The sequence below is a fragment of the Bison bison genome, unplaced genomic scaffold, assembly GCF_000754665.1.
Source record: "Bison bison bison isolate TAMUID 2011002044 unplaced genomic scaffold, Bison_UMD1.0 scf7180017864492, whole genome shotgun sequence".
Taxonomy (NCBI): Eukaryota; Metazoa; Chordata; class Mammalia; order Artiodactyla; family Bovidae; genus Bison; species Bison bison.
Genome location: NW_011495051.1, coordinates 9,738,005 through 9,757,013, shown reverse-complemented (window position 1 = coordinate 9,757,013; position 19,009 = coordinate 9,738,005). Strand labels below are relative to the sequence as shown.

Below are 19,009 nucleotides of genomic sequence, written 5' to 3'. Positions count from 1 at the left end.
GTCAGAGACCACGGCAAAAGGAGGATCCCCCTGGAGGATAAAGCCAACACAGGGAAGCAGAAGAGCAAGGTGGAGACACATCCCTGACAAGCCCAACTAAGCTCCTGGATCCAGCCGTGCCTGAAGTCATGCCTACCCTGGGATTTTCAAGTATATGATCTGAATCCCTTTTATGCTTACGTCAGTTTGAGTTGAAGGCTCTGTGACTGGCAACTGAAATAGCCCTACTAGAATATGAAAACCCACCTATGTAAGAGTCTTGCCTCTTACACCAACTCCCAGGAAACTTACCAGAGTACATCCCAGCTCTCCTGACCAAAATGACGGCTAACAGGGCCTGGGACTGCCCCCAAGAGAAACACAAAGTCCAGTAAGAAAACTACTAAATAATGATTTTTAAACAGTGAAACTACCCCAAGGAGAAAGGAGGACTGTGTTCAGTCAACACAGGGCAGCACTGGGAGCCTCAGGCCTGAGGTGCCCTTGCTTGCCCGGGCCCCTTCCTCCACTAATAAAATATCAAAATTATATTTTATGACTGCACTGATATAAAGATGAAAATAATCCAGGCTCATATTGTTTTTAAAATTTAGTTTGAAATGAATTAGAACATTCTCATGGGCCCTGAAAGCAGCACTGTGGGTCCTGGGCAGTGGGCCTCGTCTGCCTAATGGAAACGCTGGCCTCAGGCCCAAATCATCCAGACTGCTCGGCTACACAGTTCACGCTCCCCAGAGGTAAGTCTGATGCCATTTCCTTATCTAGAAGTGGTGGAAGGTCTGAGGAGTCGCTCAGAGCCCAGGTCGGCCTTTATCCCTCTACCTGCACACACTCGCCTGGGTCACCACTGTCTGGCCTCGTCTTCGGGGAACCCACTGCACTGGTCACTCCTGCAGTCTGGAATTATCACCCTGCATGGTGGGGAGCTGCTTTCCAGCTGTCAGGTGACAAGACCAGGAGCACCTTGATGACCATGTCTGGTTCGTTGTGTGCCCCACGTCCCAGCACATGCTGGGTGCAGAACAAGAGCCCAGCACGGGGAGGGGCAGAGGACAGAGCCTGCTTTCTACTCAGGACACCCTGGTCACTTAGAATTTGCACTCAGGCCAGGCAGGACACAGAAGGGGAGAAGGCAAGCCATGCTGGATGTGGTGAACTGGAGGTCTTTCTGGGTCTCTCTCTCTGCTGTAGAGGATGATGTGCTGACTGGCAAAGCTGGCAAGGTGGGGGTGGGGTTTGCACAGATCAGTGCAGCAGGTGGATGGGCATGAGTGGGCAGGTGGGCACACAGCATGAGAAGGCCCCCAGGTGAGCTCCTCACCCTGACTCCCCCTCACTCACCTTCGTCACTGGTGTGAGGCTCGGTGCCGTTGTCATGGTCAACTTCATCAATGGTCCCTGGCTCGCTGTGTGGGCTGTCACTGCAAGGAAACACGGGGAGGGGTCTCTTGGGGGACTTTGTACCCTCACACTGCCCTCGGCTTCTCGCAGGCACTGGCCCAACCCACCTATGAGCCTTGACCCAGATCACATCAAGCCCACTTTATCCCATCTTTTCCATCTGCCCACCCACAGACCTTTCTAACAGAAAACCACTCTGGCCCCCTCACCCATTAGGAAGCTTCCCTGAATAACCTCCTCCATTTGCCCCAGCTCTAGAGTTTGCTGGGCTGTCTTCTTGGTAATGGTTACTGATGCCTAAGTGTTCTGTAAGATCTAGAAGGCAGTCAAGCCCTGGTGTTTATCCTTGAAAAGACCCCAGGGCAGAAAAGAAAGGAAAAGAACTTTGGAACTGTACTGAGAGTCATCCAAGTGGCCTGGCTTTCTGTTTTAGAGAAGAGGCGACATGCTCAGTGAGGTGGCTGAAGCTCCCAAGGAGCAGGCTCCTCAGGGCTGCCTCTCAGAGTGGCCTGCAAAACCCACAGCAGCCCAGGCAGCCAGCAGGCTGGCAACCATCATGGGCATAGGGATAGAGTGACTCCAGGCCTGGAAAATTCAGTATTAATGCACTGGGATAATTTCATCTGCTGCTGCCCCTTCACTGGATTATAAGCTTCTTGAGGCCAGGGATAATTCACAGAGTCAGCCGATCAGATTTTTTTTAATCAAGTCATTCATTGAGTTCTGATATAGTAATATATGCCAGGCATGGTGCCAGGTAGGAGGCATGCATTGATGCGTAGTACAGATACAGACCCTGCTCTCATGGGCTGAGAAATAAAAGAGCCGCAAGTTGAAATAGGCACAATGAGCTGAGACAAGAGCCGTAAAGGGACCTACACAGGGTGCCAAGGAAGGCTTCTTGGAGGACGCGATATTTACAATACCATTTAAAGGAATATGGGCTTTATTGTGAAAAATTCTCTTGGATAAGGTCCAGACTGCACAATGGTTTAAGACCTTTCATAACCTGGCTCCTGCTGGCCCACGGGGCCTCCTCCCTCACGGTCCCCTTGTCACCTGCAACAGTGCAGTCAAACAGAAATGCTTTTTATTTTACTGCATGCTCCAGGCCTAGCACATTCTTTGCCCACTCTCACCTGGCTGAGCCCAGTTCATCCTCCAGGTCTCTATCAAGTCACTGTTTCCTTCAGTCAGCCATTCTAACCTCCCTACATTGGCTCCGGGACCCCTACTCCTAGAACTGACTGTCCCCTCCCTCCTCCTGCCATGTCAGGGGTTAATTCTGGCTGGGTTACCTCCCTGATGCCCAGCCTAGGGCCTGGTGCAGGACAGATTCTCAGTAACCATACGAGGAATGAACGAACGTTGTCCCCTTTGATGAGACCCTCAGCCAAATCCTCCTTTTGGGCTTTGAAAATTTGTCCAAAATTACCATGTAATTAATAGTTAATGGGGCACAAATGGGATTAAGAAAAGCATGGTTACTGTATGTAGTGCTTTGGTAAGTACGCTATGATCTGTAGGTAACTTCCCAGATCACTAATTATATATATATACTGCAGCGAGAAAAGAAAGCTGGTAATGGCTGCAAAAACTATAAAACCGAAAAGCTTTTCTTTGTCCTAAAAGTATGCTTGCTGGCTGTTGGATCTCTGTTACAGAACAGGGACAGACCTGCTCCCGGGGCCTCAAATGAGATTAGAGAGCAGCGGGCCCGGGTTTCTATACAGGGAGGTGTTGCAGAGAAATGATGGGGCTGGAACGTTTCCTTTCTTTGAAGCAATTGCCCAAATGTGCCCACAGAACTAAGCGAGGCAAGAGTCCAGGAATGCTCTGATCATCAAAACACAAACTCCCCTGTAGCACCTGGCTGAAAGCAGTGTGGGTAATACCTAAATAGACAGCTGAGTGTTGTCCTGGATTGGGAAGAAAGACAGACTAGGAGCCCTTTGGCCTCTGTTGGTTGGTGTTCTGAATTTTCTGCCTCCATCTCATCTATAAAAAATGTCCTATTTTCACCACAATTTTAAGGTTTTAGCCTCTGGAAGGTAGTCAGGCCTGAGTCTGGTAAGATTCTAAAATGCTCCTCCCAAGGGACTTTACTGGTGGTCCAGTAGTTAAGACTTGCCTTGCAGTGCAGAGGGTGAGGGTTTGATCCCTGGTTGGGGGAGCTAAGATTCCCACATGCCTTACGGCCAAAAAATAAAAAAACCCAGAAGCAATATTCTAACAAATTCAATAAAGATGCTAAAATACTAAAACCATCCTTAAAAAATATTGAAAAAAATAAAAGAAACTATTTTTCCCAAGACCCAGAGTAGCACCAAGGCACACAGAGGTGCCCAACTAGCACCCATTGACCTGGTGTGGAGCTCTCCAAGAATGTGAACTCTCTCTGCCAGAAAAAGAGAACTCTAGGTGGGAGAGGACAAGTGTGGGAAGTGTGTCCACTGCCCTGCTGTCTGAGGTGGGCCTGCAGCTCACCTAGCAAACGACAGCACTGCATCTCCTAACTGATGTGACTAGTTCACCAGACCCAAGCTTCAGGAAGAGACGTAATACTTGAGTTTGTGTGGAGGCATTTGGGAAGGAAAAGCTTTTTTCCCCACTGGGGATGCTGAGAGAACGGGCTCTAAAACTGGAGTTATCAGATGCCTTCTTGAAACTATCAAGGGAGAGGCTACCTGAAAATGAAGCCAGTGTAGAAGAGAACAGGGCTGGGACTGAGAATTAAGGACTGAGTCCTGACGATAACAGTCGAACCCCATATCCAGCTACACCCGTAGCCATGATCCCAGACTTCTTAGTTAAAAATAAATTCCCATTTAGCATAAGCCAGTTTGAGTTATATTTCTGTCCCTTATAAACCAAGAGAGTCTTGACTGATGTACCTATCCCTCATATAAGGCTCAGATGAGAAAATATATATAAGAGTATGGACTAAAAAGCAGTAAGAAAATCAAAGGGTTTCTCACTGTTCTGGCGTAACAGCAATAATAACAAGAACAATGATGATAATAATATTAAGAAGAATGGAATCTTACCAATATTCTTCCCCTCCAGCCATGCATTTCTCATATACAGGTCCCTCTAGCTCCCGGGGGCTGGGGAAGATGGCTTCATGATGGATGATGATGGTTTTGATGACTTCGTTGACGTGTGCCTGGCAGGACACAGGGTCTTGCCCATCGGGGATGTGCATGAGGGTGGGCCCAAAGCAGATGGCCAGGTTGTAGGGATCCATCATGTTCTCGTCGCTATACTGTGAGAGGCTATGAGAGAGGAGTACCCATGAGCCAGGGAAAGGTGAATCTTCCCCTGTACTTTCTTTCTTTGGGGGGCTCTACTCAAGTTCAGGAGAGTTCTATGTTCTGCAAAAGCCCCCCTCCTCAAGGAGGCCAGGGCTGAGTCAAAGAGGGGCCCTTGTTGGCCAGGCAACTCACTGGTTGAGGAAAGCGAAGAGGTATCTCATGACCACGATGACCACGCGGGGAAGGGTGATGAGGATCTGTTGGATCTGGTGCACCCTCTCAGCTGGGTTCTCCAGTTCTGTAACAAAAGGGGCTTTTCAGGGCACCTTTCATCCTCACAGACCCATGCAAACAACATTTGTGAGCCTACCTGTGAGATCTTTGTGGCTCAGATGGTAAAGAATCTGCCTGCAGTGTGGGAGACCTGGGTTCAGTCCCTGCACTGGGAAGATCCCCTGGAGGAAGGCATGGCAACCCACTCCAGTATTCTTACCTGGAGAATCCCATGGACAGAGGAGTCTGGCGGGCTACAGTCCATGGTGTTGCAAAGAGTCAGACACCACTGAGCGATTGACACTTTCACTTTTACCTGTGAGATCAGTCCATGTGGCTCAGGGTGAGGCAATTTTACTTGGTTCGAGAGATGGAAATATGACCCTGGCATCATGATCCCCTGGGCATGGGGCGGGGCCCAGGGAGGGGTCCATGGCCTAGTCAGAACCATCAGGGTTGATCCTTGGGACTTGGCTGGAGAAAACAGAGAGAGAAGTTCCCTCTTGAAACCAGGAAGAATTGCAGCTGGGTGCTCTGTGGGAAGAAGATGATTCCCAGGAGTGATGGCATCACAGACATGGAAGGGACAGACTCCTACAGATGTCATATGAGGTCTGGGTCCAGCTGGGCCTAGACTTTTCAGGTATATGAGCCAATATATTCCCTTTTACAGGTTACATCACTGTAAGTTGAGTTTCTGTCACCTACAAGCTATGAGTCTCGACAAACACAAGCAGGGACCAGGTTTTATTAAACTCTTTAAAAAGATCAGCTGCAGCACAGGCCCGGCACAGAGTAGGTGCTCAGGAAATGAACACTGAATAAATAACCACCTCCTGAGCTGTATGTTGTTCAAAGAGCCTGGTGATGCTTGGGATCTTGTCTCTGACCCCTGTTTTCAGGTCAGCCCTAGAGATATAGACATTTTATCAGTCAAGCCAGAGTCAGAGGCAGCAGATTTGACTTAGTAAGGAGAAAAAAGTGCTTTGCAGGCTTGTCTCTGTAGAGAGAGAGAGAGCTCGTGCTAAGAGTGAGCTACAAAAGCTGCAAGGATTATCTGCAGGGCTGATGCATAAGCCCAGGTCAATTTCCTTTTCAGACAAAAACCTGATTTTCCCTCCCAGTGTCCCTCCTCTCTCCAGCCTCCACATTTTGTCAGCATATTCCTTCAAAAACACAGTTCTCCACCTTTCTCCTCTGCATCCAAGGCCCTTTGTGATGGCGCTTCAACCACCCTTGCCTGCTGCATCTCTCAGCTGCCGCCCCTTCTCAAAGTGTCGGAGCCATGTTTCTCAGATGAAGTGGGAGGGGACCTCTGGGGCTCTTTCAAACATGCGGGACAGTCTCTGGGGTTGTCACAATGACTAGAGGATGCCACTGCTATCTGGGATCTAGGGGCCAAGGTGCTAAGTGTCCTGAATGTGTGGGATACACAAAAGGCACCGCTCTACCCTGAACGCCAGTGGTGCCCACGGAGAAGCTGTGCCAGGCCACCTTATCTACTTTCCCCTCCCGCCAAAGGCTCCCCTGCCCCAGGCCTTTGCACACACTGGGTATTCTCTCCTCTGCCCAGCACGCTCCAGCCTACTTCCATTCACAGCCTGATGCCTCACCCAGGTCTCCGCACAGAGGGGAAGACTCTCACACATATATTGAGCCCACTGCCCCTCATTCGGGCCCCTCCATGTCCGTGGCTTCAGTCACAACGCCCTAGACCACCTTCATCACCATTTCTTAATATTGTTTTCTTGAATACATTTCCTTAAAAAAGGAGACTTCACCTCACCCTGCAAATGAGAAACCAGGATCACTTGCCATAGTTAGAAGATAAGATAAAAATAGATACAACAAAAGCAAAACAAAGCTACCAAATGATAGGCAGACACTGTTTTGCATACAAGTTTCTGAACCTGAGGCCCTGCCCTTTCTGATCTGCAGGGAGACTGACTTGTACGGGTCCCTCCTTGGTACAATCAAGGCTTTAGGAGAGACCTGAGAAAGGACTTCCTCTCTCCTGTGATTCAAGGTACACGATGTTGTGACCTTGTACCAGAGGCTGAAGACCACGTATGCTGAGGGCCCTGCTCTGGAACTGGACTAGTGGAGCTTCTGGAAACAGCGGCTGAGCAAGGGACACCGGGCTCAGACAGGGTTGTGCCTTTGTGGCCTGGGATTTCTGAGAGGTGGTCTGGAGCCTGAAGTGGATCTGGAAAGATGAGCAGGAAGTATGAGGGCAGAAGGGCGGATGGAGGAAGCGTCTTTCACTCAAGGCAAACAAGAGGGTTCAAGCCTCTCTTGGTGCTCATCACCTCCTGGCACACCTTCTTGGCTGCAAATATCCCTGAGAACATTGTGAGAAGCATCCATATGTGAACCTGAGTGTGGGGCAACTTTTCTGCAGCTCAAATTAAAGAGTTTATTTCCAAAAAGGGGTTTATTCCAAAATACTAGCATTCTAGTATTCTAAAATTAGAAGTTTATTTAAAAAAAAATATATATATGTATTTCCAAAAGGTTGCCTTGGATTTCAGCATCTTACAGTCAAGGTGCCTTTACTTCAGCTCTGAGATTGGGCTATTGCCTTTATCCACAGAAAATACCAGTCAGGAAGGACTCTGACGGCGAGCAACATCAGAAGAAGCCCCCAGTCAATGTATTTTTTATCATTTCCCTTGTTTGTCAAGTTGTTGACTTTACTCCCAAACCTTCCGTGGCTCCCTTAATGCCCAAAGGGAAAAGCTCTGGAATCCTTGCAAGGCATTCAATGTCTTCTCTTTCTTGTTGCATTTTACTCTCCCAGTCTTTTAATACCATGTACTGGGTGGGACACCCTCCTGCTGGTCCCATTGATTTGTGTGTCCCCAACCTTCCCAGGATCCCCGAGTCCAGTCCTCCTGGAAGACTCATCATTCCCTCTCGGGTGTGATCTGAGAATCCAAGGCTCCCTTGGCCTCTTCTATTCTGAGCTCCTCCTATACCCAGAGGTGCACCGTGCCCATGAACCCTTCTGTTGTAAACCATCTTGTTATTTCCACAACTAGGTTTTAAGTTCCAGGAGGACAAGAGCCATATGGCGTCTTTCACAGCACCCCTCCTGCAGTGATAAGCCTGGAGTGCCATTTCAATAAAGATTTGTCAAGGAACTGATCATTTCACTGGGGAAATACTTACTAATAGTAGATATCAAATCTTGAAACCTTTCCTTAGGAAAGAGTGGGTTTTCCAGTCCTCGGAAATACAGTTTTAGAACGCCAGCAACTGAATTGATATCTCGTTCATTTTGGTCATCCACAAGGGGGTCTTCACCTGAGAGGAAACAGGAGATGATGATTCAGTGAGGCAGGGTGTGTGCAGATGGCAGGGGAGGGGACCTGCCCCAGCCTGAACTGGAGCACAGGCAGATGCGACAGCCTCCCCAGCACAGTGTACTTAGAGGCCTCCCTATAACTGATTTTGAAACTGCTCAAATCTATTAAAATGTTGTAGAATGAAAATAATGAACATCCATCATCATACACTTAAACTCATCTTGCCATATATGCTTTCTCTCCCTTTTCTATCACTTATAATTATTATTGCTCAATTATTTGAGAGTATTCTGTAGACATGATAACACATCACTGCTAAATACTTCAACTCATTTCTCCTAAGCATAAGGGTCTTCCCCTGCATAACCACACAACACACAACATTATGGCACCTAAGAAAATTAACAAGAGTTCCAAACACCATCTCACGTTCAGACTCTGCTCAAACATTCCCCCCATTGTCCCACGTCTGTCATAGAATTTTTCAAAAGCTAAGATCTAATCAATGTTCACACCATTCATTCAGTTGTTATGTTTCTTTAATCTTTTTAGTGTAAAATAGACTCCAACATTTTTATTGTTGTTTGCCTTTCATAATAGTGGCTCTTTCGAAGAGTCCAGGCCCACTGCCTCATACAGTGTCTCACACTCTGGGTTTGTCTGACTGCTTCCTCATGATCAGAGTCAGGTTAAACATTTTGAGCAAGAATGCGATGTGGATGATGTCTGATCATTGGGTTAAGGTGGTGGATTTCAGATCTCTGCATTGTATAGGTATAATTTCTCCTTTGTAATAATCAATATAAATAAAATATAAGATATTTTGATAAACAATAGTGATCTATGTGCCTACCACCATACTCAACATATTTTACCCAGTGTTTTGAGCATCCAATGATCATTTTTCCATCATCATTCCAAATCAATTATTACCCTGGGGTTTCAACAAAATGGTGATTTTCTGATTCTATCATTCCATCTATAATTACTAGCTGACATTCTTCCACAAAGAAAACCTTTCTCCGTATTCCCGCCACCTGCCTCTTTTTTTAAAAAAAAAAAAAAAAACATTTTATGGGCTTGTTTTTATAATTTTTAATTCAATGTGTTTAACCCACTACCCACTATTCATTGGGATGCTCAGATTTTCCCCAAATTTGGCCAGGGGGAGTTCTTTCTTATGTCCTTTTGATGTGATCTCTACTGATTACGTCCTTGCTTTCTGGCATAAAAGATGTCTCTGAATCCTTGTACTTTCCTTGACCCAGACCTGTAATAAAAATACTTCTTCAAGGAGCTCTGTTTGTTTTTTGTAGGGAATGGTGTTTAGAAACCAAGATCTAGGCTTTACGTGTGTTCATTGCTACAGGAGTGTTATAAAGAACTTCTGCTGCTTCTGCTGCTGCTAAGTCGCTTCAGTCGTGTCCAACTCTGTGCGACCCCATAGATGGCAGCCCATTAGGCTCCTCTGTCCCTGGGATTCTCCAGGCAAGAATACTGGAGTGGGTTGCCATTTCCTTCTCCAATGCATGCAAGTAAAAAGTGAAAGTGAAGTCGCTCAGGCATGTCCGACTCTTCACGACCCCATGGACTGCAGCCTACCAGGCTCCTCCGCCCATGGATTTTCCAGGCAAGAGTACTGGAGTGGGGTGCCATTGCCTTCTCCATAAAGAACTTCTAGGCTCTTTCAGTAGATATAGAGTGTATATATATATATATATATACACACACATATATATTATTTTTCATGAGTTCACACTGATGTTGATCTTTCTGATTCATATTTAAGATACAAGGTTTTCTTTACCTTTATTTATTTTATATTTGCATTTCATTTTTCTTACAGTGAAACTCGTTCTGAATATTAGTAATATTTAATATTTTAATATATCTGCCTTATTCTACAATATACATAAAATAGTTTCAGATTTTTATTATAATAACAATAGTACCACTAACAATAAACCTACTACATAAAATTTAAGATTTATTTGCAGGGCTTTTGTTTTTATTTTTTAGGTTCTCAAAATGTATCTCACTAAACATGAATGATTGAAAGACAGAAAGTAGAGGACTTCCTTGGTGGTCCAGTGGCTAAGAATCCCTGCCAATGCAGGAGACACAGGTTCAATCCCTGGTCAGGGAAGATTCCACATGCCAAGGGGCAACCAGGCCTGTGAGCTACAGTGACTGAGCCTGCACTCTACCACCTGCGAGTTGCAACCACTGAAGCCTGCATGCCCTGGAGCCCACGCTCTACGACATGAGAAGCCCATGCCCTGCAACTAGAGAGTAGCCCCCACTCACAGCAACTAGAGAAAGTCCTTGTGCAGTAACAGAGACCCAGCACAGCCAAAAATATGACAATGAATACATTTATTAAAACAAAGAACACAGAAAGTAGATTAGCAGTGGGGGCTGGGTTTAAATGGTATATGGAGTAACTACAAATGGGTACAAGGTTCTTTTTAGGGATGATGATAATTTTCTGAAATTAGATTTTGGAGATAATGCTGTTGTTCAGTCAATAAGTACCATCCGACTCTTTGCAACACCATGGACTGCAGCATGCCAGGCTTTCACTATCTCTTGGAGTTTATTCAGATTCATGTCCATTGAGTTGATGATGTTATCTAACCATCTCCTCCTCTGCCACCCTCTTCTCCTTTTGCCTTCAATCTTTCCCAACATCAGGGTCTTTTCCAGTGAGTCAGCTCTTCGCATCAGGTGGCCAAATAATTGGAGCTTCAACTTTAGCATGAATCCTTTCAGTGAATATTTGGGCTTGATTTCCTTTGGGATTGACTGGTTGACTGGTTTGATCTCTGGATTGACTAGTGATGATGTACAATTCTATTAATATATTAGAAACTACCGAAATGTACACTTTAAAAATAGGTGAGCCTTAAAGTATGAAATTCAATAGAGCAGTTAAAAACTGTATGACCAGAGCACATATTGAAAAGTTACTCTCTGTGTGGTTCTCAATCTGATATACAGCTTGTTTCTGTTTCTATCCAATTTGGGGGATTTTATTTTTTTATAAATCTTAAAAAAACTTCACAATTTTGAAAAAACATTTATGTGGTCCAAGAGTCAAAACCAGATTAAAAAGTTGCTTGCAGAGAAGCCCTATTCTTATCTTTCTCCCACCTACACCTTACATTTAACCATTTTCATTAGTCTCTGATTTGTCCTGCTATCTTTCTTTCTGCAAAAATAAGCAAATACAATACATATATACACACAACATTTTTACGTTTCCTCATTTCTAACACAATGGAAGTAATACCCTCTATTACTACATATATTTGTTTCTTCTCTTAACAGTAAATCTTAGAAATCCCTCCATGTCTGTTCACAGGAATCTTCCTCATTTTTTAAAAAAATGTTTTTACACTAGGATTTTATTGTATGCTGCCACCAGTGTATATAAAATAATTTCTTGTGAAACAGAAATTCATGAATATTCAGACAGGTAGACGTTAAGGACTAACAAAAGTAGAAGTTTGTATAGTATGGCCCATGTTACAGCAAGAGACATTTGTACAGGCTTCAAATTTAGCTTTCCTTTGAATATTCACTGGCTTATGAAAAGTGGTTTTAGAAAACCTTGTAAAGATTATTTTTGCTGCAAAAAGGAACAGACTTTCTGGGGTCTGGAGGGATTTGTACTTGAAGATACTCCAGTCAGCAGAGTGCCTGAGCATCAGCAGACAGAATTGTTTCAAATCTGCTGCTGCCTGGGAAACCTTCACCCAGTCAAGTCTAGCCTCCAGCCAGAGCTGTTGAACCACTTTCTTCATGGTGGCGATGCTGGAGAAACCAGGCATGGAGTACTCGGTGCAGATCGGTGGTCCATCGGCCCTGGGCTTACTGGGCCAGGCGCTGGGCCGTCCCCATTCTGTTTAATGGCTGCAAAGTACTCTGTTTCATGGATAGACCATAACTTAGTCAACTAGTCTCCCACGGACTGACATTACAATCTTGCTGTTACTAATAAACTGCTGCAACAAATAGCCTTCTAACTGTGCTTCCTATTCCTACCACATGTCTCTGTGGTAGGTTTATGGAAGTGGGATTGCTGGGTCAAAGGGTAAACTAATGTGTGGTTTCATCAGATAAAGCCAAATTCTCCTCCAGTGGGGCTGCACCATTTTTCTCCTCCTACCAGCAACACAGGAGAAGGGTGCTTCTCCACAGCCCTGCTCGTGGGATGTCTTCTCAATTTTTGCCAACTGCAGAGGGGAAAACAGCTCAGGAGAGCAGCACTTCTTAGTTTCATGGGGGCTGCTGGAGCTGGCAGCAATCTGACACCTCCTTCAACCTCCTCCTCCTTCCAGAACAGCCCAGAGCAATCTAAGACTGGTAAGCAATGAAGAGCAGAATGGGAAATTCATACTTGGATCTCTCTATACTCTGCCTCCGTGGGAAGAGAATGTGTGTGAGTGGCAGGCCTCTGCTAGCCCCAACATGCTTTAGTGCAAATTAGAGAAAGCACCCCGCCCCCACCTCTTTCTGAACCAGGACGTGCAGATTCCAGGGCTTGAGCCAGAGTTCAGCTCCCTCCTGCCCTCATGGATGAGCGCCCTTGTGCAGTGCCCAGCCTGAACGACCATCCACGTGTGGCAGCCCAGGCACTGCAGTCTACCTCTCAGATGTTCCCACAGGAGGAGATGAGAATGCTTACCCCACAAGACTTTCTCATGGGGAAAGAAGAGAGAAAACATTAAAAAATATATTGCTTTTACTGATATAGCACTTTTCAAGTGAGAAGCACACTGGCACATGTGATGTCTCTTAATCCTCACAATAGCACCACACAGCACCAAAGGAGGCGTGGTTCCAGCACCAGCCTTCTCCCGGGAGAAAGCTGAGGCCGCAAAGTGCAACAACTTGCCCACAGAGTCAAAAACAGACATCAGCAGCTCCCAGGTCTCACGATGCCTGGGAGACAGTCCTTCTTCTACCTGTGGTTTTCAATTCCGTCTGCTGCCTGTCTGAACAGGTGCCTATGTATCTATTTATGTATGTATCTATGTATCTACCCACACATCTGTCATCTTCCTTCCTTTCCTCCTTCTCTCCCTCCTTCCTTTATAGTAGAAACCCATTTTTTTTTTCTTTCTCAAGAAAAAAGTTCCCACAGATGAGCAAAGGCGCCTTGATTGAATTTAGAGAAAGGTCCAAGCCCCACCTCCTCTCTAAACCAGCAGTAACCCTGAGGCCCCTCTGAAGGACCAGAAGAGTCTAAAAACTCTGTGCTATATTAAGCTGTTTCCTTGTTGTACCATGCATTACTATTGTGGTCTCATGATCCAAAAGCACATGGATTTTATTCCCTCCATATAAGCTCCTTTTGTCAAATATGGTGAACATATTGACTACAGACTGACAGACACATACACCATTCATTCTTGCTCTTCCTTCCAGAAGGCACTTCACGAGCCACCAGGGAAGCCCCGCATTCATAAAAGTGAAAATGAAAGTCACACAGTCATGTCCTACTCTTTGTGACCCGATGGACTATACAGTCCTTGGAATTCTCCAGGCCAGAATACTGGACTGGGTAGCTTTTCCCTTCTCCAGGGGATCTTCCCAACCCAGGGATCGAACCCAGGTCTCCCGCATTGCAGGCGGACTCTTTACCAGCTTGAGCCACAAGGGAAGCCATCACTCATAAAAGGAGCCACAAAGCATTCTTCCCTCCTAGACCAGGCCTTCAGCTCTCTTCAAGGCTAGCCAACTTGGCTCCAGAAGAGCTCAAGATGAGCAGGGTAGTGTGTGTGAATGATGGCTTCCTCCAGGAGAGAATTAAAACTAAAATTCCAGGCACATGTGAGAGAAAGTTGTTGTTCCAACTTTGCTAGCTAGTTTCCAGGGAGGGAGATAGAATCATTACCAAACAGCCCTGCCTGCACCCTGCTCTTAGCCAGGTCAGCCAGGCATTGCTGAAAGGCTGCAGGCAGGGCTGTACCCAGGGGGAAATGAACACACAGCGTGTGCTCAGGGCTCTAGGGGATAGTGCTGCTGCATGGGGACGCGGCAGGAAGCCCACAGATGGCCTCAAGGGTGGGTCTCTGCAGCCAGGACCCTCCCAGCCCCATCTTGAGGATCCGCAATTTGACAAGCCCTCCCTGTGTTTCCTGCTCACACCCCTCTTCCTTGGGCAGGAAACAGATCTGAGAAAGACCAGATCCCAAGTCTAGAGTGTGTCAGACCCTATATGCAGTGATTTCAGCCCCAAGTCCAAACTCTATCTTGATCGGCACAGGGTGAAAGGGCCATCGACTCCTGTTCCAGCCACCCTTCCACATAAGGAGAAATCACTGTGAGCTCTCTCATCTTTACATAGAAAGAGGACAGGAGATTGGTTTGGGGGTAAACAGAGAGACAGAAGACTAGCCTGCAAAACAACAGTGAACCAAAGCTCTCTCCTCGGAACAACCACTGACTCCTACCTTTCCATGATGTTTTCCCCTTATTTTCCCAGAAGATTACAGGAAAAATCTCAAACCTTGGTGAGTTTAAGATGCACTGATGGCAAAATATAATAATAAAAATCATGTGTGTGTATGTGTTCAGTTGCTCAGACATGTCTGACTCTTTATGACCCCATGGACTGTAGCCCGCCAGGCTCCTGTGTCCATGGAATTTCCCAGGCAAGAATACTGAAATGGTTTGCCATTTCCTTCCCCAGGGGGATCTTTCCAACCCAGGGATCGAACCTATGTCTCCTACATTCTACATTGGCAGGTGGATTCTTTACCACTGAGCCACCTGGGAAGCCTCAATAAAAACCATAATCCCAACTAAAACTGCAGTTGACTCATGTTAAAAGAAAAAGAAAGTGGGTTTAGGAATAATAAGCCAAGAGTGGATTTCCAACATGTAATTATCCAGAAACTTAAGGAAAAGAGATATGTGCTCCTTTCAACAGGAATGTAGGTATGTAGGCAAGAACTTCACCCAGAGAGAGAAAGAAAGGGGCCAAGGAGGAAAAGACTCCTATCTGTTTGAACAAATGACAAAGGACAGGCGCCCTGCAGGGATTAGAGGGTTTAAATTTTTTTTAATAAAAGGAAGAAAGGAAAAACACACAATGCTCTGGCTTAGAGAGAAAGTTCCATCACACGTTAGAGCACATGGGCCCTGAGGGGTGGGCTTGGGGCACCTGGCTATGGGGGAGCTGCAGGGAACACAGCATTCAGGCATGGAGAGGGAAGCCAGTTTCAGGAGAAGGGGGAGAAGAGAAACTGCTCTTGAGGATCAGCCAGGTCAGGAACCCAAACCCAGGGTGGTGAATGTCAAGAAACAGAAAGTAATTTATGTGAAATCTAGGCACCAGGTGCCCAGAGAATCCAGAAGGGGGTTCTCTAAAAGAGACATCCCAGGGACTTATTTTAAAATAAGCCATGCTTCCAGGTAGGCTCAGGTGGAGCAGAAGGACGAGGCTGGAAAGAGAATGAGATTCATTCTGGAGTGAGGGTGACAGGGAGAGGAGCCTCACTGCACACACGAGGCAAAGAAAAAGCAGAAAAAAGCAGTTTCTGCAGCTGAAGTTCAGGTCAGGTGATCTCTGCGGTCCAAGGCTTGTTAGGACCAGAGAATTCTAATGTGCACATAACTCCTCCAAGGCACCCAAGCAAGTGACAGGAGGTACTGACCTTAGAAATCACGTTCAGGAAGGAAAGAAAGCAGGGCTGCTGGGATTGGGCGTGGCTGCCAGATACAACAGGGTACTTACTAATGAGACACTGGCAAGTGAGAAAATGGGAGGGGGCTGGGGGCAGTCAGCAGGCTGAGGCACCAGGCAGTAAGTTTACTCATGAGATACAAGGAGTTCTGTACAGTGGGATGCTCCCAGGAACCAGCAAAGGGTCCAGAGGGTCCAGCTCTGCTCACTTACAATGAACACAGGGCAGCAGGGGTGCTAAGGAGTCAAAGCAAATAAAGAAACCAAACCCTGGCTGGGCTGGCCGGCAATGCCGAGAGGAGCTCAGGGAAACGAGGAACTTCCAGTCCTAACCAAACCCTGGCTGGGCTGGCGGGCGATGCCGAGAGGAGCTCAGGGAAACGAGGAACTTCCAGTCCTATCCGGGAGGATACCTCTTGCTCTGTGGGCTCTGCGCATGCTGTTTCCTCGGTCCGGAATGCCCTTCCCCCTCTTCCCCTGGCTCTTACTCTGCAGGCCTCAGCTCAGGCATATCCTCCTCCAGAAGCCTTCTGAGCCTTTGCTATTCCTCCCCCCTCACTTAAGCTGAGCTCGTGGCTCCCACCCACCACTTAGCCCATCCTTCCACTGTCGTGCTGTTTACCTTCCCAGCTAGCAGTGGCTTGTCTCTTGTTCCTATTGTATTTCCAGACCCCAGTCCATCACCGAGTGCAGTGCAGGGCTCAAGGGAGGCTTGCTGAGTGGATGAATAAATGCTTCAGCAGGAGCATGGAGCAGGGCAGTTCTGGAGCTCTCTGGTTCTAAGTGCCCCAGATCCTGGAGTGGAATCTAAAACCTAAGCTTCCTGGGACCCTAGGAGGTCACTGAGAGTCACATCCAGCCCAACCCTGCTCTCCACACCTGGTTCCAAGACAGAGTGCCCAGGGATGCTAGGCTCTGTGCTGGGGGCAATGGGGGTGACGGGCTGGTGTTTCCTCCACCCTGGAGCTAGGTCTCAGGATGGAAGCAGGACAGGGCAAGGGTGAATCAGGCCTGGCAATAAGGCAGGAGAATTCTAGGGCTGGAGCCTTGGGGAGAGGCCTGCTCAGGGCACAACCATCAGGAACAAAGCATATACCTTCCAAGGCTATTTGTAGGATGGTATGGAAGAATGGGTAAGAAAGTGCTTTGTAATTTGGGAAGTGGTATACTGTGAGGAAATGGGTTTGGGATTGGGGTCCTCAGACCAAACTTGGTATCTAACCACTCAGAGAGAAAGGCAGAAGATCAGAGTTGAGGAGTAAACTATGGAGATGTGATGTTTCCAAATGCTGTGAGACTAGAGCAGAGGTTTGCTCAGGACGCCCCAACACTGGCTTTTCTTTCCTCCCCAGGATGGACTTTGTTCAATAACCAGGGAACATAATGTTAGAAGCGGCTTCCCAGGCGGCACTAAAGTACCCTCCTGCCAATGCAGGAGACATAAGAGGCATGGATTCGACCCCTGTATTGGGAAGATCCCCTGAAGGAGGGCATAGCAACCCACTCCAGTATTCCTGGAGAATCCCATGGACAGAGGAGCCTGGCGGGCTACAGTCCATAGGGTTGCAAAGAGACATACACCACTGAAGCAACTTAGCATTCATGTATGATGTTCGAAACTATTTCTTTGAACAGAAATGCCCAGACTCTAAGTTTCACTACAGCAGCAAGACATGCACTAGTTTCGAAACGGCAGAGCTTTTCCTGACCCTATTAAGTCCTTACTTTGCACAGACACTGCCACCGGCCATCTGCCCGCATCAGAGATCCTGAAGCCAAGGGAGCCTAAACCAAGTAAGCCACGTTCTGGTGGACATTTGATTTCTGATAAGCTTTTATATCAAAGTGGGAACTAGGTAACCTCCCCAAGGGGAAGGGGGAGCATATGATCTCTTCCTCCCAAGGCATAGCTTTGCCAAGAACACTGCAAAAAACGTAAGAATTAAGATGTTCTAAGCCACTCCATATTATATATATTCTTCCAACTTTTCTAAAACATAGAAGCCTTTACAGATTTGCATAATAATTCCAAAGCCCTCTTTCCCCAGCAACCACTGCAGAGTTCACCAGAGAAAGTCACCCATGTGTAATTGTAATTGAAAGTCACCCTGGTAATTGTTCAACAGTGGGGAAAAAGAAAAATTAGAAGGTTTCAGCGTTGCCCAGTTTCTGTGGTGTAAACTCCTGCCTTGGCTGATTTCAAGCTACCAAGGTAAAGTCCCTGAAGGTGAAGCTGGAAAGAGATGTTGATAAAAGCTGCCCCAGCAACACTGGCTCCAATAAATGTGTTCATACCCACCCTGGCTTCCTCTGGACACGAGCTGGAGATGATCACTCCGTACTTACCTCTCTCAAAGGAATTTTTGATGTCATTGACTTCAACCTGAGATCCTGGCACTCTGAAGATGCCTTGCTGCTGGAGTCCTAAAAGAAATAAACAAAAAGAAAAAGAGGAAAGGCCTTGAGCTCATCAGACCACTAGGAACATGGATGATTCTCCCCACTGCTTGTCTCTTTCTCCCATCAAACTTTGTAAGACAGCCATCATTCACAATGGCCGTCTCCCAACAGAAGCCCAAAAGGAGCCTTTACAATGAACTTTTTAGCTGGTCCAAATTCTCAGCCACATTCTGCTTTATATGTCTATGGCCCCTTGTTCAGGCTTGAAGGAAACACGAAATTTCTATCAACACTGGATCAGTGAATAACTTCCACTTTAACTCCCAGGCTAGCTCAATCAAATAACTGGGTAGTGAAACATTGCCTACCAAGCTCATCAGTTGCACTGTTCCAGGTAGCTTGACTTAACAAATGCCACTGGGGTTTAACAGCCACAGAGATGTTGAACAAGAATGCTTAATACCACTCCCTCAACCATCACAGACTTTGTCTTTCTTTAAGAAAATCTAGAGTCTAGACTGCATGCTAACTTGGGATCGAGGAGTTTGGGGAAGGTTAACTTATTAAAAAGACAATCTCATTTTTTATGTGTTTCTACAAGGCCATAAAGAAGAGCAGACCTTGCTATCTGACACGGCAGTAACAAAAGAACAATGACCTGCAAGATGGAAGATTAG

The 19,009-nt window shown here is 46.5% G+C and overlaps 1 protein-coding gene and 1 pseudogene across 3 annotated transcripts in view; both read right to left on the bottom strand.

Moving 5' to 3' along the window:
- SRGAP3 (SLIT-ROBO Rho GTPase activating protein 3) overlaps nucleotides 1-19,009 on the bottom strand; it is a 243,994-nt gene that overhangs the window by 13,744 nt on the left and 211,241 nt on the right. For 2 of the 3 annotated variants that reach the window (XM_010828406.1, XM_010828404.1), the window contains exons 14-18: nucleotides 18,279-18,356; nucleotides 8,100-8,234; nucleotides 4,848-4,953; nucleotides 4,449-4,676; nucleotides 1,342-1,421 (exon numbers count right to left, since the gene is read on the bottom strand). In XM_010828406.1, the coding sequence (XP_010826708.1) occupies nucleotides 1,342-1,421; nucleotides 4,449-4,676; nucleotides 4,848-4,953; nucleotides 8,100-8,234; nucleotides 18,279-18,356 (627 nt within the window). Of the gene's footprint in view, nucleotides 1-1,341; nucleotides 1,422-4,448; nucleotides 4,677-4,847; nucleotides 4,954-8,099; nucleotides 8,235-18,278; nucleotides 18,357-19,009 lie in introns of those variants that run through there. The other variant, XM_010828405.1, reaches the window with a different exon arrangement.
- On the bottom strand, nucleotides 11,791-12,069 carry LOC104979855 (annotated as a pseudogene).